The 25,358-nt window shown below is 44.5% G+C and overlaps 1 protein-coding gene across 1 annotated transcript in view; it reads left to right on the top strand.

The window, feature by feature from the left end:
- Positions 1-969: 969 nt before the first annotated feature.
- Positions 970-25,358, top strand: part of PDILT (protein disulfide isomerase like, testis expressed) — a gene marked incomplete at its 3' end in the record, with an annotated part of 29,236 nt that continues 4,847 nt past the window's right edge. The window contains exons 1-8 of the mRNA XM_079719275.1: positions 970-1,174; positions 7,721-7,927; positions 14,188-14,321; positions 15,236-15,373; positions 18,301-18,411; positions 18,493-18,618; positions 21,605-21,802; positions 24,876-24,996. Coding sequence (XP_079575401.1) covers positions 973-1,174; positions 7,721-7,927; positions 14,188-14,321; positions 15,236-15,373; positions 18,301-18,411; positions 18,493-18,618; positions 21,605-21,802; positions 24,876-24,996 — 1,237 coding nt within the window. The 5' untranslated portion in view covers positions 970-972. The remainder of the gene's footprint in view (positions 1,175-7,720; positions 7,928-14,187; positions 14,322-15,235; positions 15,374-18,300; positions 18,412-18,492; positions 18,619-21,604; positions 21,803-24,875; positions 24,997-25,358) is intronic.

Here is a 25,358-nt window from a genome sequence, read left to right as displayed (position 1 = left end):
ATCAGAACAATGAACAGTATACATATCTAATTCCATTTATTTTTATATATGTACATTCAAATATACATTCATATGGGCATTTTCAACATCAGTAAAGATTCATTCCAAACTGTTAAGAGGCACTTTCTCAGGGGTGGTGTTGTGGGAGAAATTTCTATTTTCTATTTAACATTTTTTTATTGTATTGCTTGGAATTTTTACAAGTGTGCATTATGGTGATTACTTTTTTTTTGCGATACGTGGGCCTCCCACCATTGTGGCCTCTCCCATTGCGGAGCACAGGCTCCGGACGTGCAGGCTCAGTGGCCATGGCTCATGGGCTCAGCAGCTCCGCTGCATGTGGGATCCTCCTGGACCGGGGCACGAACCCGTGTCCCCTGCATCGGCAGGGGACTCTCAACCACTGCGTGACCAGGGAAGTCCCTATGGTGATTACTTTTAAAAGAAATATTTACACTTGAGAAAATTTGCTCAAAAATCAAAGGGGGTACACTGTCAAGTAGTGAGCTGCCCATCAAAAGAGGTATTCAAGCAGGAGCTGGAGGAGCATGAAGCAGAGGCTGTGATAGGGATTGGACCAGTCATCTCTGAGACCCAGAGGCTCACCCTGGGATTCTGGACTGGGTTTCATATCCGAAAAATTCTCACCTAGTGTCTGGGGAGCCAGTGGGCTTGAGTGGCTGGCATATGATTTGGCTTTCTGCTGCTCCAAGTGGGACCGTGCTCCTCTGAACTAACCCTGAGCCGTTTCCATGGGCCCTGAGGTTAGCATAACGCTTTGTCTCTCCTTTGCCAGCTTGCTTTGCTGAGCTGTGGGCACTGCTAGGGGGGCAGTGGGACATGCTCAGGCCATGTTCTCCACATCAGGACTGACCTGGCAGGGAAGGAGATGGGGAGGGAGTGATGACATGGGGTCCCACCACCTGTGTTGATAAGGGTTCTTGTTCTTGTTTCTGCACCTGCAGGACAGCAATGGAGCTGCTCTGGATGTCTCTGCTGCTGGTGGCCTCTTGTGTCGGCACTGTCCAGGGCTCACCAGAGGTGGATGTCAAGGAAGCCAGCATCAACATGTCCCAGCCCTTGCACATCCTGGTGGAGAAAAACTTGATGGTGCTAACACCTGCCGGCCTGACCCAGATGCTGAATGAGACCCGCTTCCTGATGGTGCTCTTCCGTGAGTGTCCCTCACTCCTGGGCAGTGGGTGATGGGTGGGCTGAGACCTGCCCCCTTTCTCCTGGCAGCGAGAGGAGTTTTATTTATTTATTTATTTTAAAATAAATTTATTTATTTATTTTATTTTTGGCTGCACTAGGTCTTCGTTGCTGTGCACGGACTTTAGTTGCGGCAAGCAGGGGCTACTCTTCGTTGTGGTGCGCGGGCTTCTCATTGTGGTGGCTTCTCATGTTGTGGAGCACGGGCTCTAGGCGCGCGAGCTTCAGTCATTGTGGCACGTGGGCTCAGTAGTTGTGGCTCGGGGGCTCTAGAGCACAGGCTCAGTAGTTGTGGCACACGGGCTTAGTTGCTCCAAGGCAGGTGGGATCTTCCCGGACCAGGGCTCGAACCCTTGTCCCCTGCACTGGCAGGCAGATTCTTAACCACTGTGCCACCAGGGAAGTCCCCAGAGGAGTTTTAAATATTGGTAAACACATGAGAACACGTTTTAATAATAATTAAAAAAATAATATATATAACGTCATCCTCAATTTACAGATGAGAATACTGAGGTCCAGGGAAATTAAGCAACTTGCAAGATACTATGTTGGCACTCTTGTCTTGATTTGTATCTCGCTCCTCTGTCCCACTGAAGGCAAGAAGCCAGGATTTACCCTCAGGTGTCTTTACCATTCTGAACCTCAGTTTTCTCCTCTGTAAAATGGGCATGAACATAAGGGCCACACTGGATTATTGTGAAGACTAAATAAGATCGCGTGTTAAGTTGCTGGGACACAGTTATTGGCACGCTCTTGAGAAAGATTTTTAGATCATCACCTTTACTGTCTGAATTTTGCTTGCCCACGTTTATTCTTTAGGCTTTGCATCAGACCGCATTTTTTTTTTTTTTTTTTTTTTGCGGTATGCGGGCCTCTCATTGTTGTGGCCTCTCCCGTTGCGGAGCACAGGCTCCGGATGCGCAGGCTCAGCGGCCATGGCTCACGGGCCCAGCCACTCCGAGGCATGTGGGATCATCCCGGACTGGGGCACGAACCCATGTCCCCTGCATCGGCAGGTGGACTCCCAACCACTGCGCCACCAGGGAAGCCCCAGACCGCATTTTGATAGAGAGAACAGACTTCTTTTTCCTGAGACGTTGGCACAGACCTGTCTGTGCCTGGGGACAGGGTAGAAGGGATTTTCCTAACAGTCACATAGTGAGCACTTACTGTGGGCCAGACACTGTCCCTATAGCCCAGTAAATGTCATATAATCCTCACAATGACCCAGTGTGGTGCCACTATTTGTCTCCCTATTTTGGGACATTTCACAATTGAAATTGAATTTACATCTGCTCTTGAAAAAACAAAAGTTCTGGAAGCACTGGCTTACATTCCTGCAATGTGACAGTTGGCTGGAGCTGAATAACGATTCCCCGTTTTGATCAGAAAACATGCCTGTCAGTTTACCACATCCCTATCCAGCCAATCCCACACAGTCACACCCCTGCCTCACCCCTCTAGTATCTGAGTTTGTGTTCCCTGCCTGAAATTCAGGCCTCCCAGCTCCTTCCGCAATTTTTGTCTCTTCTCATTTGATACATTCTCTCTGAGTGATGCCCCTTCAGTGGGGGAGTGTCGGGTAAGTGACAGTATCAGCAGCTCAGTTACCATGGATCCCAGTGCTTCCTCAGCTGGCTTGTGCAGCTACTTCATAGCAACATAGAACAAAAACATTCTTTTTGTGCCCTTAACCTTGGTAGTTCACAGAAGGGAAAATCTAATTGGGTCATTTTGCCTCCATCCAATGTGGAGCATGGCTATTGTGTAAAGTTCCATCAAAATAGTTCCAAGCCTCTGACTTCCATCCAGCTCAGGCTGTTGATGGTTTGTTTCCTTCAAAGTGTCAGGATGCATGCCTAATTTTACTTCAAGCCCATGGAGCAAGACCTAGGAGAGATCCAGTTTGGGCCATTTTCTTTACATGAGCCTGTGAGCAGGACATGATTTCCACTTTGCTGAACTACTCCTCCAGCTGGTTCCCTGCATCCCTCATTCACACCAAGACTTGGGCCACTACTTGAACATTTGTTTTATGGCTCCTTTCTCAGAAGAATTGTGAACTCTGCAGCTGCTCTACCTGCTGTGGATTATGAGTTAATGGTTTGCACAGGTCAGACATCTAAGCCATCTTCTCTTTTTTGCTGCAGCCTTAAACCCTGAATCCTAGACCCTCAGTGGAGACATTGAAGGATTTAGAGCCATATACTTTGCACGACACAACACACATTGCAACACTCATTTACCCTTCCAGAATGGCACAGCAGGTAGCCAAGCCTGGATAACCTATCCTGTCCGTGTGAGAATGCAAGCTCTGCCCATGACTACTCTGTTTATTTTTAATGAATTTATTTATTTGTTTTTATTTTTGGCTGTGTTGGGTCTTCATTGCTGCGCGTGGGCTTTCTCTAGTTGCAGTGAGCGGGGGCTACTCTTCATTGCAGGGCGCGGGCCTCTTACTATCGCGGCCTCTCTTGTTGCGGAGCACAGGCTGCAGACGCGCAGGCTCAGTAGTTGTGGCTCACGGGCCTAGATGCTCTGTGGCATGTGGGATCTTCCCAGACCAGGGCTCAAACCCGTGTCCCCTGCAATGGCAGGCAGATTCTTAACCACTCTTCCACCAGGGAAGCCCCTGATCATAGGTTTTTATCCTTCAGTTTGTTAATATGGTGTATCTCATTGATGGATTTGCATATATTGAAGAATTCTTGCATTCATCACAGTTTCACTTTCGGTGCTTGTGACTGGTCTGTTCATATTTTCTACTTCTTCCTGGTTCAGTCTTGGAAGGTTGTACTTTTCTAAGAATTTGTCCATTTCTTCCAGATTGTCCATTTTATTGGCATATAGTTGCTTGTTGTAATCTCTTATGATCCTTTGTATTTCTGCAGTGTCAGTTGTTACTTCTCCTTTTTCATTTCTAATTCTGTTGATCTGAGTCTTCTCCCTTTTTTTCTGGCTAATGGTTTATCAATTTTGTTTATCTTCTCAAAGAACCAGCTTTTAGTTTTATTGATCTTTACTATTGTTTTCTTCATTTCTTTTTCATTTCTTTCTGATCTGATCTTTATGATTTCTTTCCTTCTGCTAACTTTGGGGTTTTTTTGTTCTTTCTCTAATTGCTTTAGGTGTAAGTTTAGGTTGTTTATTTGAGATTTTTCTTGTTTCTTGAGGTAGGATTTTATTGCTGTAAAGTTCCCTCTTAGAACTGCTTTTGCTACATCCCATAGGTTTTGGGACGTTGTATTTTCATTGTCATTTGATCAGGTTCCAATGAATGTACAGCTGAATTGTCTCCATGCCTCATGAGACAGGCACCAAGACCTGAGGGGTGTATGCATCCATTTCACCTTTACACACTCAGGATTCAAGGCTCCAAAGCCCTAAAGGCAAATTTTAAAAAGACAGAAACTAGTAAATAGGACTGTAAATTATAAAGAGTGGGTTTGGCTCTCCAGAGTCTATCTGCTTTGACTAGAACCACTCAGAGCAGGGGAGATGGGAAACCCACCCCTCCAGGAAAAAGGAACATTTTTCAGACCAGCTTACCTATAAGGTCAGTTAGAGCATGGGTCTTGGAGTCAGTCAGCCATGGAGCTAAACTCAGCCTAATGCTTACTAGCTGTGAAACCTCTGGGCTTCTGTTTCCTTGTCTAACATTCCTCACCTGTAATAGCAGATGACTCATAGGGTTGTTCTGAGGATTCACCAAGATAATGCGTGTAACACTTAGCAAAGCACTTGGCATAGTAAGTGTTCAATAAATGTTGTTATCTTGTTATCATTACTACCATCATCATCACCAGCATCATCACTATCATCATCCTTCTGGTTGCTCAGGTCAAAATGTCAGAGTCATCCTTGATTTCTTTCATTTACACTCCACCTCCAATCCATCAGTAAATCCTGTCAACTCTTCCAAGATCCCTCTAGGCTCTGACCATTTCTCACCGCTCGCCTGGTTCAAGCCATTACTATCTCTCACTTGGATTATTACAGTGGCTCCAGCTAGTCTCCTTTTTTCTCTTTGGTCTAATCTCCATATAACATTCAGAACAATCCAGTAAAAGAGTAAGTCATCACATCTAACTCTGCTCCAAACCCTCCAGTACATTTCCACAACCCTTGGAGGAAAGGCCAGTTTATTCAGTGGTCTACACGGCCTGTGTCACCTGACCTCACCCCAGCTCACTCTGTTCCAGACCCAATGGATTTCTTGTCATCCCTCAAACATGTTGCATGTGCTCCCACCTCAGGGCCTTTGCATGTATGGCTCCTTTGTCTGGAACTCTCTCCCTCCTGTGAGCAAGCACACAGCTTGCTCCCTTATCTTCTTCAGTCTTTATTAAAATGTTCCTTCTCAGTGAGGCCTCCTTTCGCCTCTCTACTTAAACTCCATTCCCCTGACGCTCCCAACTTCCACCTCTGCTTCTTTTTTCTCCATAGCACTTAGCATCTAATATAGAATATAGTCTGCTTCTTTATTTTGTTTATTTTCTGCCTTCTCCAGTGAGAGCAGTGATTTTTATCAATCTGTTTGTTGTTAAGTCCCCAATACCTAAAACATTTCCTGGCACATGGAAGATTCTAAAAAAGATTTGTCAGATGAATGAGTGAATGAATCCCATTACTGTTACTGTTAGGTCCCATCCATCCAGCTCTCAGATCCCAGCTGTCACAACCTCTTTCTCTCACTTCCATTTTGGACACTGAAGAGCACTGGGCTGTGTGTGGAACCTCAAAAACTCCACTGTTTAGACAAGTGTTTCTCTTGCCCCAAGCTCGTATCCTTAGAAACTCTGATTTGGATGCTATGTCAATTAGCAGCCCTGAGCCAGGCACTGCCGAATCCACGAGGGAGGCAGAGGAGAAGCCTGCAGGCCAGAGTGGCTGGCAACAGGCCAGCACCTGCTGGTGGTGATTGATGGGGGTATCGAAGGCGATGATGGTGACAAAGCAGGCAGTGGAAAGGCATCGATCTACAAGAGAGGCAAAAAATCCCACTTCCTGTCCATTGATTGGGAGTTTAATGAAAACGATCATTCACTTTCGGGTTCCATCACTGGAGCAGGTGTGCTAACTGGCAATAGGGTGTGTGCCAGCTGTCCCAGGCCTAGCCTTCTGGGTTTTGCTTTACAAAAGCCCTCTCTGTTGGACTTGGAACTTGCCCATAGCGTTGGAAGTGATTTGCACTTTTTCCAAATGCTCCAGATGGACAAGGGAGTTTGAAAAAGATAAACTGTTCTGGCTTGAAAGGGAATTAATGACCCCCTGCCCTGGCTCGGCCCACCTGCTGCAGACACCAGTCGGTGAGGGACCAGCGAGGGGCCTGCAGTTTCACAATCCTCTCAGGAGGAAGGGAGGCAAAACTGCCTGCCTTTTAGCCACCCTCTCATTTAGGCCAGGAAGACCTCTCCTGCTGCTGGGATCCCATGCCAGGCCCCTGAGGCTCTTTCCAGAAAAGGGATCCTCGCTCCAAATGCCACCCCGCTGCCCGGCAATATGATAGTGTCGGGTCTCTTCAATACCCCAGACCAAGGGGATGGGCTAAGAGATCGTCATGACCTCCCTCCATCCTTACCCTTCCCACATCTGGCCTTGTTTCCATGAGAGAGTCCCCTGCCGTATTACATGCAGATACAGAGCAACTGGAGGGGCCCAACTTGGCCTGTTAGGTCCAGGAATTTCCACCAGATGGCATCCTCTCTCCTCTCTCTCTCTCTCCTCTCTCTCTCTCTCTGCCCCTTCCTCCATCCCTCCCTCCTTCTCCCTCCCTTCCTCCCTTCCTCATTCCCTCCCTCTTTCTCTCCTCTCACCTCCCTTCCTCTCTCTTCCTCTCCCCCTCACTATAATTTCTGATAGAAATTTTACAATAATAATGGTGCTAGTAAGAATGCATTATGTACTGACCATGTTCTAGGCATTGTGCTAAGGGTTGGACACGCCCAGTGGAGGTTAGAGAGCAAGCACTCCGGAGCCAGAGTGAGTGGGTCCCATCCTGCTATACCTCCTGCTGCCACGTGGCCTTGGGCAAGTAGGTGTCATTTCAATTGTGCAACAGTTTCCTCATCTGTAACGGTGAGATAATAATAGCAGTACCTGTCCCATAGGGTACTAGGAGGATTAAATGGCTTAATCCATGTAAAACTCTTAGAAAGTAATAAGCACAATACAACTGATTGTAAAATAAATCTTTTGACAACTTCACAAGGTAGCCACTCTTTCCCCACTTTATCGATGAGGAAATTGGAGCTTCAAGAGATGAAGTTGCCCAAGGTTGTATTGTTTCCAGTGTTACCGAACCCAAAGAAACCTGATGTGTGTCTCCCAAACTGACCAATTTCATGAACCGTGTGTCTCACATCCTGTCACATTTCTGAATCTACCCACTAGCAGTGGAGCACCAGAAAAGCCCAGGAGCTAAGCAGGCCAGACAAAACCTCCTCCTTGGGAGACAGGGTTGGAGGAAAAGCTCTAGTGAGTTCTGTCTTCATACTGCCTCTTTCAGACGACCCATCCTCAAAACAATCCAGGAACTTAGCTGAGGAGCTGGGCAAAGCCGTGGAGATCATGGGCAAAGGGAAGAACGGGATTGGCTTTGGCAAAGTGGACATCATGGTTGAGAAGGAACTTCGGAAGGAGTTTGACGTCAAGAAGACCCCAGAGTTGAAGCTGTTTTTTGAGGGTAATAGATCGGAGCCCATCAGCTGCAAAGGTAATGGTACTTCTGTGTCAATCAAGGTAATGCTAACTATGGAAACACAAACATCTGCATTTCAGTGGCTTAGCAGAATTACAAGTTCATTTCTTGCTTGCACTGAGCCCAGTGAGCAGCCAGAAGGTGGAGATGAGGGGACTCTGTTCCCCACAGTCTTTCAAGGACCCAGGCCCCTTCCAGCCTGTGACTTTGTCCCCCCTAGGACCCCCGAGCTTCCTGCTCTTCCCTCTGTATCTGGCCAGCTATTGGTGCCGAGAGGCAAAGGGGCACCACCAGTGGTGTCCGTGGCCCAGGCCTGGAGATGGCGAATATCACTTCTATTCTCATCCCATTGACCAGAATTCTATCAGGTCTCTCTGCCCAACAGAAAGGCTGGGAAATATGGCCCTGCTCTATGTCTATAAGGAAATAAAAGATTTCGGTGGACATGTAGCTGCCTCCACCACAGCTTGCATCTCAGCTGGTGGGCTCTGGAGGCACCATGAGGTGGGATAGTGATGCACATGGTTTATAAACTATAAAGACCAGAGAGTGAGTTCCCCACTCACCTATCTCCCCACTCCCACCGCACTCTTCCACTTTAGAATGATTTTGACAGGGTCCCAGGCCGAGGAAGCACTGGTTGTTCGAAACGGAGACTGGGAGTTGCTAGAACAAGACGGGTTTGAGACAGGGTGACTACCAAACCCTTTCGTTTCTATCATCCTCCATTTAGTTAACTCATTCATCTACTTATTCTACACCCTTTTATTTAGAACCTACCATGTGTCAAGACCTATCCTGATGTTGTGGAAATTTGAAAAATTTTGTGCTTCAGTGTGGCACATAGCAGGTCCTAAGTTTAAAGAGTGTTAAATATATGGTTGCATAAATGTATGCAAAATGGATGGATAGATGGATGGATGGAATAAAACTAATGAACACAGAAGTGCCCAGCACAGCCCTTACTGTGTTAGTAGAATGTTCGCATTGTGTATGTTGAATGATTGAATCTCAGAACACTGAGTTTGTATTTTTCAGGGCCTGGCGTTTAGCAGGTTTGCAATAAGCCTGTTTGAGAGTTGTTACAAGAACCAAAGGGGCAGCGGTGAGAGGGCCACCGTGTGCAGGGGCTGCAGGATGCCTTGCAGTTCTCAGAATGGACACAAAGGGGGTGTGAGACACACAGGCCAGACTTGCTGAAGAGCCAGCCTCAGGGCAGGTCGCATAGAAGACTTGGAGCCTTGAGGCTCCCAGCTGGTTTGTATGAGGCTGGTGTGTGCAAGGGGAAGAGAAAGAGATGGGGAGAGAGGGCAGGAGTGAGAGAAGGGACAAAGACTGCTGCTTCCTATGCACCGAGTGACAACCCTCAATGGCCACCCACTGACCCTAATCGAGGAGCCCTTTGTGATGTGTTGGTTTGGGGGAGGGCTGTGAAGAAACCAGAAGCCCCAGGTTACTTTGTCAAAGTCCATATCTCCTCATGGAGTGGCTCAGGCTCTGGGAGGCCTTCGCCTCCTGAAGGACAGGTGAGGTCCAACTCCACTTAGAGGTAAGAAGGTGACAACGTAGCGACTTGCAGACTGTCTGAGCCCCCTTTTGTGCTGGGAGCCAGGCCTGGAACCTCCTCTGCCATTCAGGAAGCTTCACTATCACCTCCTCCAGGAAGTCTCCCCTGACTGCCTGGGTCAGGGTGCCTGCCCCGTTTCTGTGGTCCCACAGCACCTGTGCTTCCCCCTCAAAGATCTCATCTCACAGAATTGTATCTCTTCCTCACTGTCTACTCAACTGAGAGCACAGGGCAGAGGCCAATCTCACCTCATTTCCTGGGGTCTCCTAAAAGGCTTCCAGAGCTGGTGGACACCTCGGCTTCAAATCCTCACTACATACCTGGAGAACAATCACTTCCTCCTGTTGAATTCTGATCTCCTCATCTGTAAAGTAGGGATGGTAAAGGCGTCTACCTCCAAGGGTTCCTAGGAAGAAAGAATAAGTCTGCACATGTCTGAAGCATTTACTGTGTTCCAGGCACTGTTCTAGTCCCTTCTCAGATGTCACAACACATTATAGGAGGTGCTTTTACAGATGGGGAAACTGAGGTGCAGAGAGTGCAATAACTCTCAAGGCTCCCCAGCTAATTAGCAGTGGGATCCACAAACATTTTCTCTAAAGGACCAGAAAGTAAATATTTGAGGCCTGACAAGCCAATCTCTGTTGAAATTATTTAACTCTACTGATGCCATGAGAAAGGAACCATACACAAATAAATGGGCAAGGCTGTGTCCCTATAAAACTTTATTTATAAAATTAGTTGGCAGATCAGATTTGGCCCATGGGCTACAGTTGACTGATCCCTGCTGTACACTGTGCTGTCCTCTAAGTAAATGGCAGATGTGGTTATTATTATCCTCAAACTATTAGTTTCCTGACCCTAGTCTAGTGCCTGGAACACTTAGGTTTTTAATGCATATGTTGGGTTTGAATGGGGTGGAATTGCAAGGAGCCAGCCCGTATTTGTACTGGGCTTGACCATCCCCTTCGTCCTCAGTATTACCCCCAACCATGGAAAGAGGCAGTGGGATGCTGGGATGGAGCCAGAGCCCAGAGTTTAGGATGAGCACTAGCTGTGAGAACTTGAAGCAGCCTCTATTTCTCACTTCCTAAAAAGAATGACTAGAGCCAGTTCTGCCACTTGACAGGGCTTCCCTGAGCTAAGGGGGCGGTGGTACGTTACTGGCCTCCTGCACTGTGACTTTTATGAAAACTTCCCTCAGAGGCAGGTGGGGTTTAGTCTTTGTTGTTTCAAGTCCAGGTTCTCCTCTGGCCTCCAAGGACTGATGGTGGGAGACTTGGCCTTGGCCGTCTCCCTGGAGGGAGGGGGACTCAGGCTGCCTCCAGGCCTTCAGTTAATGCTGCATTCACAGCTTGTGCCTGGAAATATGCAGCGGAGCTCTGGCCCCAGTCAATCATTGACACGGCATTCATACCTCGGTTGTCACTGTGTCCTCTGGCTCAGAGCCGAGCACCAGGAGAGGCACCTGCCTGGTGGGGACAGTGCCCGATTGGCAGGCACTCAGAAACAAACTGTTTGCCAAGTTCAGAGCTATCTCGGTCCTATGGGGTCCAGAAGGGCAAACGGAGCTCATCCATCCCAGAGAAGAGGGTCCAAGATCAAGTTCCCTCAAACCGAGTTATCTAATGATTCATTCACCTCATCCATTCATCCCATAATTATTTCCTGAGCACCTACTATGAGCCAGACACTACAGGATGTAGGGGAGGAAAATTTTTCCTTTCTGCCCTTCTAGGTTCTTTGGCTGGTCTAATAATTAAGTTGACATAAGAATGAGTAAAAGAAGAAAAACAAATTTAATTTCATACGTACAGGAGTCCCAAAGATATGAGGCTCAAAAAAGTGACCAAAACAGGCAGCTTTTATACCTTTTAGACAAAGAAACAATAAAGTTGTGAAGAATTGACAAGGCAAAGGGGTTTGGGCTTGGGGTAGCAAATTAGTGAGGAAGTAACAAGGTTTTTTTTATACAGCCTTCTTGACCTTAACTCCCTATGTCTGGTGATAAGGATGTAGCCTACCGTCCTGGTATAGGGAGGGTACCTCTACATGGGAGATTTATTTCCTGCTTTCGAAGGACAAAGGAGAGTCAGACATCCTTCTTGCACAGGCTATTTCTCAAGTAACTTTAATTCAAAATAATATGCCAAAGTAGTAGAATTTAAGGTGGCATATTCTGTTCCCCCTCAGGAGCTACTGAGAAAGTTAGGAAAAAATCATAGCTTTGGAAACAGACTCAATGAAGAAAATACAACAGGTCATAAAATAGAGAATGATTGAGGGGAGAGTAAGAAAAGACCAAATTGAGAATTAAATAAGCAGCGTGAGATGCCCTTGAGAGCTGAGAGGAAAGGACAGCCCAGGCAGAGGGACTGGTGGATGCCAAGCCCAGTGTGCTGGATGATAAGGATATGGCTGGAGTGTGGACAGAGGGAGAGGGTTGCACAAAGGGAAATCAGAGCAATGGTTCTGAGGACCTGAAATTCAAACCCATTTGGAAGGGTTTTATTCACCTTTATTTTGGTATTTTCAGAATTTCTAAACCAATTCCTCTCAGGTCACTTAAGACATAATTTTTTCAGGCAAAGCTTTAAGAGAAAGAGTTTGTTTTCATGATATGTGCCTCTTTCTTCCTAAAAGATGGCTTGGACGACTGTGAAAATAGAAACTCAGCCTTGGGGCTGGTGTCCAGGAGGAGGGGGTGACTTCAGTGGGTGGAGAGCCATGGTCTGAGGGTGGCATGAAGCCTCCCCCGCCCCCTCTGTCCCTCGAGACCACCACACCATCCTCTTATGAACTTTTAGAGGCCTGATTCACTGTGGCTTTTTAAATGGTCTAATCTGTACCTACTAAAGCTGGACACAGCATCCCCATGACCAGAAATTCTTCTCCTGGGCATGTACCCAACAGAAGTGCATACAATGTGCCCCTAGAGACATGCACAAGAATTAATTCTTAATAGCTCCAAACTATAAACAAACCAAATGCCCATTAACAGGGAATGGATAAATAAGTTGTGGAATATAATGCTACACAGCAGTGGGAACGAATCTACAGGTGCAACATGGAGGAATCTCACACGTATAGTGAAGCCAGATCCTAAACACATATTGTATGACTCTATATAAACTTCAAGAGCAGGTTGTTAGAAGTTAGGATAATGGTTACCTATAGGTGAGGGTTGGGTAGTGGCTGGGAGGGGGCACAATGGAGATTTCCGAGGGGCTGATAACGTTCTATTTCTTTATCTGGATGATATTTATACATGTGTGTTCATTTTATGAAAATTCATCAAACTATACATTATAATTTGTATACCTTTATGCATGTAAACATACTGTATTATAAATTTTTAAAAGGCCTAATATTCTTAGAAAAAGTAAGCAAAGACACTGAAAATAGTGTCCTTTCCAGTCGATTTAGCAACTCAGTGTGCATTCCTCAAGCCCCAGGCAGCAATTTGTCCTGCCACAGGGCTTTTGCACAGGCTGTTTTCTCTGCCTTTCCTTTTCCAGTTGCTTCCTGTTAACTCCTATGTATCCTTCAGTTTTCAGCTCATAAGTGATTTCCTCCAGGAAGCTCTCCTTGACTTCACAGTCTAGGTCGTGTATCTTTTATACAGGTTCATAGAACTTTGCTTTTGAATACTTACTTTGGGTGTGATTATACACTTGTTTGTGCAGTTATTTGATAGTTGTCCTCCTCAACAGAATGAGAGCTGCATAGTCTTGTTTCTGCTCACCATTTTATCCCCAGGACCAAACACAGCATTCAGTAATGTAATAGGCACCCAATGCATATTTATCAAATGAATGAACGAGTGAAGGAGTGAAGAATAAAGGCCTTTGTATTGGCCTTTTTGGCCAACCCAATATGTTGCCCAAAGCTACTCACAACAAACATTGCTTTAGCTCATAAACTCATTTTAAATGATCCATTGTATTCTATAGCAGGCCTTGACAGAAAATAATATTTTACATTACCTGCCACCATATGAAACTGATGATCCTAACAAACACAAGTCCATTTGTAGCCTTGAGTACATTCTGGCACACCATTATATCTCCCCAGATATGGTAGATGTGTCCCAATTTTAGATGCTTTTTATGTGCTTGGCACTTCCCATATGATAGCTGAGAAATGGAAGCCAGGGTATATGACCTCAGTGGACATCTAGGTCTCAGCTAAGGAACTGGAGACACAGGGAGATAATGGAATTCTCCCAAGGGTGCAGAGCTAGCTGGCCTTTTTATTTACATTTAAAAATTTTATGTTTTAAAAAAATAAATCCATCTTCCTGTCACTTTGAAGGGTGAATAAGAAAACACAGCTGGGCATGCTTCCTCCCGGGTTTGATTCCCAGCTTCACTAGCGGAGTGGCCAATGGCAAAGTTGAACCTCAATTTCCTCATCTGCAAGATTGGGAGAATATGTATCCCATAGGGTTATTGTGGGGATGTAATACATGCAAAATGCTCAGCCCAGTGCCTGGTCCTTGGTAAGTGCTCAGTCAAGTTTAGCTGCTGTTGTTAATGTTCACGTTTTGGGGCTCAGGTGGGGAGGAGAGGAGAAACTGACCTTGGTCTTCAAGGGGTGGGAATCCAAGACAAGAGGTTTCTACTCATTTAACTTGCGGAAGACAGGACTTGCTCCAGTTCAAGAGGAAACTTCTGTGGGGTCCATTTAATTGTATGTCTCTCTCCAGGAGTGGTTGAATCTACTGCCTTGGTTGTTTGGTTGAGAAGACAAATTAGCCAGAAAGCATTTTTGTTCTCTGAGACCAATGAGATAGCAGAGTTTGTGAATTCCAGGCCCTTGGTCATCATTGGCTTCTTCCAGGTACTGCATTCAAGAGGTGGGAGGTGGCTTCTCCACTGATGAGGAGTCCTGTGTCTGGGAGTGTGGGTAGGGTGAGGAGAGGTCTCCCATTTAGGTTAATTCCATGCCCATTCTTCCTTTTTCAATGAACTGGTTTTCTGGGGGAACTGCAGGATAAAAAATAAAGAAAAAACGGAAGCTGAAATGGTAAGAGAAGCTAACTACAAAGATGGACAGTAATGGGGAGAGAGGAGAGGAGATTGACATATATTGAACTGGTTTTGATAGTATAACTGATCTTTTTGGGGGTCCATTTAGAATATCACTGAATGATAAATGATTTGCAAATTGTTCTTGCTTTTGGAGAATGAGTTTCTTATACATCTTAACTCATTTCCTATAACTTTGATGACTCCTCCCCTTCTCTGAGTAGAAGTCAGACCTTTGGGATTATATTTATACAAGGGGAGAGTTTGTACCTTTTCTCTCCCATCCTACATTTTGACACCATTTTTGGTCCCAATTTTCTTTCAAGCTAAAGAAGAAGGTTGAAACTACAACCATATCATGATATCAAGTTCATATTTGGTACCACATGTGGTCAAATCAATGGCCTCTTCTGAAAGCAATTAAGGAATAAATGTTAAAAAGTCTTCACATCTGTGTTAGAACAGCCTTCACTCTAATACTTGGGAAAGGTCAAGTTTATCAATTCTCTCCATTCATCTCTGTGGATTTGCCTATTTTGCCTTAGTCATAGCCATAGAAGTATTCTGGGTATGAAACATCCATGAAAGTGGATTTAGGTGGCCCAGCAAAACCACAGAACTTGGAAAGGTGAAGAGATGAATTAGTCACTATTTTCACCCTGTCCTTAAAAAATCCAGGCATTTTGCTTCCTACCAAAGCCTCATCAGACATCTCTCCCCAAACAGGATTTAGAGGAAGAAGCAGCAGAGTTGTTCTATGATGTGATCAAAGACTTCCCAGAACTAACATTTGGAGTGATTTTGATTAGAAATGCCATTGGGCGTTTCCACGTCACCCTTGACAGTGTTCTGGTGTTCAGAAAGGTAGGACTTTGGTCTTATTGCTAGTGAGGGGGCTCTAGTTCAAAATAATGAACTATGTGTGTATGTATGGGTTTTGCGTATAAATTCTGGTTCTGCACTTGTGAACTCAGGGGCATTGGACTAGTCGGTTTCTGGGAAATCAGAGTCTCCTGTTGTCTCTCTGGGCTTTCTAGCCATTTTCCATTGGGAGTTCCTCCTTTCCTTAACCAGTAAATGACATTAAGTAAGGCTCAATCTTCTGCCCCGAGTTTTCCTCTGGTCCATCTCCCTTTCCCCATCACCCATGACTTACAAATCTCCATCTCCAGCCAGACTTCTCTAATCTCCAGACCTTTATATCCATCACTAGATGTCTCAACATGGCCATGCCTAAAGTCATAATCTCCCCTCCAGATCCTCTTCTAGTGTTTTTTCTCTCAATGAATGGTGTCACCATCTATCCCAGCTCCTCTGTAAGCAAAGCCAGAACACCTAGGCATCATTCTAACACCTCCCTCTTCTCCATCCTTCAAAACCAATCCATCAGCCCAATCCCACTATTTCTAAATCCAAAATATCCTGTGAATCTATCCATTTCTTTCTACTGCTACCATCCTAGATCAAGTGACCATTCATATTCCATAGCCTAATACAACATACATCCAACTGGTCTACCACATTTTATCTTGTCCTCTAAAGAAAAATCTTTCCAAAATTAAAATCTGATGGTCGCTTTCCTCCTTCCAATCAAAAGCCCTTTAACTGATTCCTATAAATTTTAGGATAAAGATAAGTCCCTGATGAGGCCCACAAAGCCTTCCACAGTCTAACCTCTATTACAAACCTTCCTCCTCTCTCCCTCTGGGATCTAGATCTGAGCTGTCCAATATGGCAGCCACTAGTCACATGTGACTGTTTACATTAAAATTAAATTAAAATTTTAGTTCTTCAATCAAGCTAGCTATTAGTGGATTGTGGCTACTATATTCAATAGCATTGATTTACAGAGCGTTTCCATCATCACAGAAAATTCTATTGAACGGTGTTACTCTAGACACTGTGGTCTGGTTCCTGGAACATGCATTACTCCCTCCCCACACAAAGCTAAATCCTTACAATAACCATGTTGCTTATAGACATGGCTCAGAGAGGTTAGGTTACTTGCCTAAGGCCACACAGGAAGTAGGTGGAGTGATATCCAGATGCTGGTTGACTCTCAGAGAGAAGTCTTCTCATAGAGAAGACTGTGAGCCATTGTGTTTTACTTAGGCCCATGGAAGTCATTGAAAGATTATAAGTTGGAGAATAAAATAAGCTGATTTGTGCTTTGAATGAACATAGAGTCCAGAAATAGGTCCAAATGCATATGGAAATTTAGTATATGATAAAGATGATATTTTAGACCAGTAGGGAAAATAGCATATAATATGCTAGTCATGTTATTCAATGACTAGCATTGGGTAGCCATTTGAAAAAAGAAAACTAAAGCTAAATCTATATATCACTCCTTCCGCCAAATTAAATTCCAGATTGATCCCTGATTTTAAAATATAACAATAAAACTGTGGAAAGACCAGAAGATGCCATGGGAGAGTCTGCTTTCTAACCTTGGAGGGAGGGGGAAAGCCCCTTTATAAAGCATGACAGAAACCCCAAGAAAGTATGAAAAGAAATATTGATAAATTTGGATCATACAAAAATTTTAAAATTATGCAGAATAAACCCAATCACAAAATCAAAAACCAAATAGCAAACTTGGAAATGCATTTAGGAGAGATTTGGTCTCTGTTAATGGTTAAGAACATGGGCACTAGAGTCAGATTGCCCGGCTTGGAATCTTGGCTCCACCTCTTACTACCTTAGCAACCCTGGGCAAGTCACTTCACTTCTCTGTGCCTCAATTTCCTCAACTGTAAAATGGGCAAAATAATAGTATATAGCACAATGAGATGTTATGAAGATTAAATGAGTTAATACATATAACATATTTAGAACTGTGGCTGGTACAACATGAGCTCTCCATAAGTCTAATTAGGATTATTAAACTATTGTTATGGCCAGGAAAGAGTATAGGCTTTATCTAGGGGACAATAGGGCCTATGAAGTGTTTAAGCAAGAGTTGCATTTTAACATCACTCTGGCTGAAGTGTGAGAGATAGATGGAAGGGAAGCAGGGGGATACATTGGAAGACCATTAGGAGACTTTTGCAGGAGTCCAAGGAATAGGTTTGGACTAGAGGGTGGGATTGGCATAGGTGAAGAGAAGGAGATGGAGTAGAGAGAAATAAGGAGATAGCTGCTTCTTTCTCCTTCCCCCACAGACTTTGATCCTGGGCTAGAGAATTATGTCCTTTCCTGTGCTAATCCAGGTCTTTCTGAGAAGCAGTCATCAGGCAGGATTAATCATGCAAAAGATTAGGGGAAATGCCTTTGAAGGAAAATAGAGAGGGAGCTGGGGGAAACTTATCAGACCATGATGTATCAATAGATCTTTGGAAGGAAGGAAGGTGGGATGGAAGAGCCCTTGACTGCAGCGTAGTTCTAAGAAAGTTCATCAAAGTCCCCTATAAGAGAAGCCCTGTATCTCCCAGAAATGGGCTTGCCTTAGTATCCCTGACAAATTCATTGGTTAGGAGCAGCGTGTGAGAAACTGCTCAGCATCAGCACAAATATGTTGATGGATTTCAGAGCAAGGCAGCTGGCGCTGTCCGTCAAGTATACTCCCTGTGTCTGTAGGCTGGAGGTTTTCATGGCTTCCACATACCCATATTCCACCCTCAGGCTAATACTGCCCAACCACCCATGTTTATTAAATAACTAGATTATGTATTACACCTGTTACCATGGTGTTTTCCTTTTATCCAAGGGGAAAATTGTGCTATTGTATTTATTAAGTGCCTACATCATGGATGCTACTTCCCTCTAATGTTTTTCTTCGTTTGTCCAAGGGAAAAATCGTGAACCGCCAGGAGCTTATCGATGACAGTACCAACAAACATATCCTCAATCAACTCATAAAACAGCACCTCACAGATTTTGTTATTGAATACAACACTGAGGTCAGTGAGCAAAGGTTCCCCGGAGAAGGGTAGCTGGGGCAGCTGTGTGCAAGGAATGACCTGTTTTCCTTTTAATTTCAGAATAAGGATCTGATTTATGAATTGAACATCCTGAATCACATGTTGCTCTTCATCTCCAAAAGCTCCAAGTCATTTCGTATGATAATGCAGCATTATAAATTGGCATCGAAGAAATTCCAAAACAAGGTTTGTGGAAGTTGCCACTGCTCCTTGGGGCTCTTTATTTAGGAATCCAAGACCTGTAGACCCTAATGCGATCCATCTGCCTTACCGATTATAAATTAATCCAGGAAGGATTGGTGTATACATTTGCATACCAATCTCCTGATTTGCATTCTTCTGCCTGCCCAGTGTCTCTTTCTTTCTCACCTAACCTTTGCTCCTTCTTCCCTCATCTTTTTGAGAAGTCTACTATGGGAACATGATTGGTCTGGCTGCTTTTTCAATGGACCATGCTCCACTAAGAGTGGGTGACTGCAGTGTGGCTAGCATTTGGCTTGGAGGTGAGGGGAAGGAAAGACCACTCCTGCCTGAGGTCAAGGAGTGTGAAAAGCCTGAAGGTGTGAAGCAGCACAGACAAGCAGTCGCTGAAGTTCAGGCTTCAGCAACAACAGACCTGGATTCAAATTCTCTTCCTCTTACAAGTGATTTTGTCTTAGATGAGTTTAACCCCTCAGTCTCAGTCACCTCCCGTGTAAAATGGGGAGTTATAGCAAGAATTAGAAGTGCTACATGTAAAGCAATGAGCAAATGTACAATAAAGAGTGCTTTTTTTTTGTTGTTATTATTATCATTAGAAACACTTCAGGGGACTTCCCTGGCAGTCCAGTGGTTAAGACTTCGCCTTCCAGTGCAGGGGGTGTGGGTTTGATCCCTGGTCGGGGAGTTAAGATCCCACATGCCTCTGGGTCAAAAAAACAAAACATAAAACAGAAGCAATATTGTAACAAATTCAATAAAGACTTTAAAAATGGTCCACATCAAAAAAAAATCTCTAAAAAAAAAAAGAAACACACCAGTTTTTCCTAAGTATTATACCTATATTTATTATTATTATTATTATTATTATTATTATTATTATTTTTTTTTGCGGTAGACGGGCCTCTCACTGTTGTGGCCTCTCCCCCTGCGGAGCACAGGCTCCGGAGCACAGGCTCAGTGGCCATGGCTCACGGGTCCAGCCGCTCCGCGGCATGTGGGATCTTCCCAGACCGGGGCACGAACCCGTGTCCCCTGCATTGGCAGGCGGACTCCCAACCACTGCGCCACCAGGGAAGCCCATACCTATATTTATAGAGTTAGCACCATCTGGACTCTGGGGGCTACTTACTTCACTTTTCTCTTTATTTTTATAAGAAATAAGGTAATGGTAGGTTCTCTTTCTCTTGAAGAAAATTATTCTGAAATTTAAGCAAAACAATTAAAAACTTTGAAACCCCAAATAAATACAGAATAAAGCCACTAGGCATGAGCATATTTAATGTCTGCTACATCCCACCTCACTTTTCTCCAGGAAAGTTATTCTAATTACAGAAACACCTCTTGTAAATACGTTTCCTAGTTTATTCAATTTTAAACTTTAAGAATTTTGATGTAATTCAATTGATTACAATCTGATTGCTTCCACGCTATTTCTATTATAATAGTCAATGCTTAGCCGTAATTCTTCTAGATTATTTTTTTAAATTTAACTCTTTAATCTAGGTGGAACTTATTTTGGCATATATCATGGGTTTAGGTGGTAGATTGCCTTTACCCCAGTTAGCAAACTTCTAGAATGCCATTTATTGATTGTGCTCCATTTTCGTGCCAAAGATAAACAGTTGGATGAATATTATTCCAACAGGTCATACCGCCATATCTTATCTTGTTCACCTCTAACAAATGTTTATTAAAAGTATACATGGTTGGTTTTAATATGTCTGCTTTGTTTTTCACAATCTCTCTAGCACCTGGAAGAGTGTCTGGCACATAGTAGGGCTCTTAATATTTTGATAGATGAATGACCGGAGAGTATCCAAATCCAGGGTCTGCAGGAGACACTGACTGGTCTCCTTCGTCCATGCTTGTTTCTTCTCTACAACCAGAGTGGTCTTTTAAAAGTTATCACTATGTCACACTCTGGCTTATTATCCTCAGTGACCCCCCGTCTCAGTCAGATTAACGCCTGGCTCCTTACTGGAGCTCTGAGCTCATCGCTCACCGTCTTCCATGACTCGCTCTGGTACTGCAGCCACACTGGCCTTGTCTCTCTATTCTATAACATTCTATGTGTCCCCCCCTCCCCACACCCAGGCCTTTTCAGTGGCAGTTTCCACTGCCTAAATAACTGTTCCCCTGACCTGTTACTCATCACCCAGTTCCCAGCTCAAATGTCACCTCCTCAGATACTCCTCCTGGCCTTCCTACCTAATACTGAGCCTCTATCTCACCCCATCTGTACAGCCACTCTCTCACAGTGCCCTGTTCTATCATCTGGTTGGCACTCACTCATTGCTATCTGATTGACTAATTTCTTTACTCATTTCTTGCCTGTCTTCTCCACTAGAACGTGAGTTCCATGAGGGCATGGATTTTGTCTGCCTTGTATCCCCAGTGCTTAGCAAGATGCCTAGTAGCCACTCCACAAATAGGTGTTGAATGCATGATTGAATGAGGTCGTGAGTTTCCTAGATAGAAGAATAATTTAGAATAATAATGAGGTGAAATGTTCTGAGCATTTTATACCTCCCAGTCACTGAACTAAGCCTTTTATACACAGTGTCTTGTTTCATTCTCACAGCAACCCTATAATGTGGGTACTGTTATAATCACCAATTTACAGATATTGCAACTGAGGCACAGAGAGGGGAAGTTACTGTTTTGCCCAAGGAACTGGGATGAAAGCTCAGGACCACCTGATTTCCTGCGGTTGTGTGAATGGTGTCCTGTACAAGGATGGTGAAACCAGGATGACAGCTGATGCCTGTCTGTGCAGTGAAGCACAGGGCTGCACCTGCCTGATGAAAAGGAGCTTTTGTCCTGGCTTTCAGAAGTGCTCCATAGACACTGCTATTTGCTTTCCATTAGTGTCACCCCAACAGATTCCCAAGTTTCTCTCCCTCGGTAAGGGGGTCGTTACCTTTTTCATGCCTCCGATCCAGAGAGACACAGGTTTCGTTTGGTTTGGCAGATCCTTTTCATCCTTGTGGATGCAGACGAGCCCAGAAATGGACGTGTCTTCGAATACTTCCGGATCGCAGAGGCTGATATCCCATGTGTCCAAATCCTAAACTTAAGCTCTGATGCAAGGTACAAAATGCCTTTCGAGGAAATAACCTATGAAAACCTCAAGAAATTCGGCCAGAGCTTCCTGAATAGAAAGGCCAAGGTAAGCTCATCCTTGGACAAGGTTTATCCAGAGCCTCAAAATAATTCTTTTTCTGTAATTCTGATGGCTTTAGTCATCTGAATGGGGAGGCAGAATAAAGGTCCACCTCATGGTTCTTGTGAGGAAATACCCCCATCTCCCTACCTCGAATCAATTTAACTTTTGATCTGTCCTGACCTTATAATTCCATCATTAATTCTTTATTCTTAAAGTAAAGGCATTTTCTTTGTAGGAATCTCCAAATGAAATGCAGGCACTCCCAGGGCTGGCATCCTCTGAAAGTAGGTTCTTATCCTTCTTTCAGACTCTAATGTGAAAGATTTACTTGGCCCCAGGGTAGATGCTTGCTTGGGGGAGAAGATGGGGTGGCATATATGAAGCAATCAGGATTTAACCTCAAAGGCTTTAGGGACCAGGGAGGAGAGGCTGCAAAGGGATGGCTACATAACACTATGTAGCCCCATAACATAACCACCTGCTGTTTAGTTAGCTCTTGCTATATCCTCAACCATCCTGCTGAGTTATGTCCTTCTGAGTTAGGTGACCATATTATTTATTTTCCAAATGGGGCCACTTTTGAGAGTAATGGAAGCAATTTTAAAAAGTGTTCTGAAATGGCAGAAATAAATTGGGACTCTCCAGGCAAACCGGAATGTATGGTCACCTTACCTTGGAGGGCTCCCACTACCTTCTGTCCATCCCCCCACAGACACTGCTTCCCCCTCAGCCTTCTCAAATGAAAGCTGGATTTTGTCTAACGGACAACATTATCACAGGCCAGTTGGTAAGGTTGGTGTCCTTCAGGCCACTTCCAAACCATTTCTCCTCCTCTGCCTTCAGAAAGTCCAGATTCTTTGGATTCCACACCTTTGGACTTTAGGCCACCTGCTCCTGATTCCCATTTCTGTTCTGATCACTTCCCTTTCACTCTCTGAGGACTTCAGCTCCTCGTCACAGACCTGCCCTCCACCCCTACTCTGCCCTCATTTACAGAGATGTCAATATCCAAAACCCTGGTCTTTTCTCCAGTAATGGTGTATCCATGCCCTCTCAGCCACCTGCTCTTATGGCCATACTCTAGAGATGGCAGCCCCTCTGAAAGTCTGATTTCACACTTCCTGTCCTCTTAGTTCCTTTCTCTAGTAGCCACATTGCTACAATCCCTAACCCTTTTCATGGCCTCCAATCTCCTGATCCTGTTTCACCATCCCTTTATTGCCCTCCTTCATGAACTTGGATTCCACGGTTCATCACTCTGATGATGATTCCCTTAACTCTTCGATCCCTTCCACCTTCCACCTCCTCTACACCCTGTAGTATTTACCAGGCAAAATCACCCCTCCTGTTGAACCCAAACTTAACTTCTCTACTGCTTCCAGACCAATCCTGGAGAAAAAGGACCTCACTGCAAGGCAGGCTGGCTTCATGGAATCACAAACCCAATATCCTGTGGGCTCTTAGAAATGCCCTGACATTTCTATATAAATTTCTCTTAGTGTGTTCATTCTCTTAATCTCGGAGTCTATTTCTCCTCCCACCCCATTCCTACTTGCAGTCTGAACTGAGTACTCTAACCATATAACATTAAGAAGAGAGAAGGCTTCAGACAGGAACCCCTCCTTTTCTATCACCACATCTACAAACCTCCCTGGAGCTCTGCCTGTCCTCTTTCTCTCCCTCTGGTTATATCTCAGGAGGTGTCTATCTTCCTCTCAAGGGCCAGCAAATCCTCTTGTGTTCTTGGAATGAAGATGAGCATCCTTTGCATGACCTATGTCACGTGCCTGATCTGGCCCATTTCTAAGTCTCCATTCCCCATCTCTCATATCCAGTCCCCACACTTTTTATGCTCCCTCACAAAGAATTTTCAGGTCCTTTCCAGAGATTGGGGTGGGGATGAGGGAAGCTATAGTGGGAGACAAGGCTGGTGAGCTGGGCAAAGGCCAGACAGCAAGGACTTGCAAGCATATTAAGGATTTGGTACCCTAAGAGCAGTGGGAAGCCAGATTTGTCTGGTGAAGGTAGAATCTGCTTATAGGAGAATAAAGGTGTGGTGAGGGTTAGGACAAAATGCAGAGAGAACACTAGGAGGCTATTACAGTGACCTAGACGAGAGATGAAAGCTACCTGACCAAGAGTAGCAGCAGAGCAGACAGAGAGGAGGGTGTGAATTCAAGAGATATTCAGAAAATAATGGTTGCAGAGAAAAATATATGTTCTGAGATTTTCACCACTTCCTTCAAAGAGAAGCAAGAGCTGGGTTCATTCGTTCACAAAACATTGACTGAGGTCTCATGATGTGCCAGTACTCAATTGTACTTAATGATGGGGGAAGAAAAAGTCCCTTGTGACATTCCGTTCATTGAGATAGTGATACATTAATCAAATAACCACAAAAATAAATATAAATGTTAAATAAGTGATGCAGGAAAAGTACCAAGCATTATAAGAATTTATGAAAACAGGGCCTGACTTTGTCTGGGGTAGAGTCAGGGAAGTCCTCCTCTGAGATCATTCGGAAAGATAAATCTGAGGTAGAGATAAATCTGATAGAGAAGGGAGTGTGGGAATGAGGAAGTGGGTGGAAGGCTAGCCCTTTGGGTAAACAAACCAGCGTGGCTGAAGAAAGCAAGTAAGGGAAGAATGGTGATGAGCTTGGAGAAGGTGTCAAGAAACGAAGTGTGATAAATATTTTATAGGTCACGTAAAATGATCTGAGTTTGATTCTTGGGGTAGCTGGGATGGTTATATTTTTGGGAGAAGGGACACAAACTAGTTTAGATGTTAATGATGTGAAATGCACTCTCATCTAAGAATTCGAACAATCATGTATTTGAAATGCTAGAATCCACCCCGGTTTGGAGCCCTGCCGCCTCATCAGCCCTCTGATTCCAGTGCCCCGGACAATCTAGGCTGCATATCTAGCTCATGATCTATCTCAGCATTTCCAACTCTTTCTCAAGGCTGTTGTAAGAACAGGAGAAAGTCTTCCATTGTTTCCAGTCAGGGTGGGGAGCCCCAAATGCCAATCCCTTTCTGGAGACCGTTAAACTCTCTTGAATTTGCTTTCCAGAAACATCTATCCAGTGAAGAAATTCCAAATTATTGGAACCAGGGGCCGGTTAAGCAGCTTGTTGGGAAGAACTTCAACACCATTGTCTTTGACAAGGAAAGGGACGTATTTGTGATGTTCTGTAAGTATCTCTGCAGAGGCCATTGGAGGCAGTGGCTTCAACATTACTTTTCAGTGTAGCTCCTGAATTCTTGGGTACCAGAATCTCCAAAATCTATCAAAGCACCATGCCAAGAATGGTCTTCAGACATCCAAAGAGTTTGGATCAAGATGCTATCAGTGTCTTTATTCCTGTCCTGCCCCTAGGTTCTTCAGAACCTTTTTTTTTTTTTTTTTTTTTTTTTAGATTCCATGGGAAACAGCCACATAGCACAGGGAGATCAGCTCGGTACTTTGGGTTCCCCTAGAGTGCTGGGATAGGGAGTTTGGGAGGGAGACACAAGAGGGAGGAGATATGGGTATATATGTGTATGTATAGCTGAT

The sequence above is a fragment of the Hyperoodon ampullatus genome, assembly GCF_949752795.1.
Source record: "Hyperoodon ampullatus genome assembly, chromosome: 14".
NCBI classification, from domain to species: Eukaryota; Metazoa; Chordata; class Mammalia; order Artiodactyla; family Ziphiidae; genus Hyperoodon; species Hyperoodon ampullatus.
This window is presented reverse-complemented; position numbering and strand designations above follow the sequence as displayed.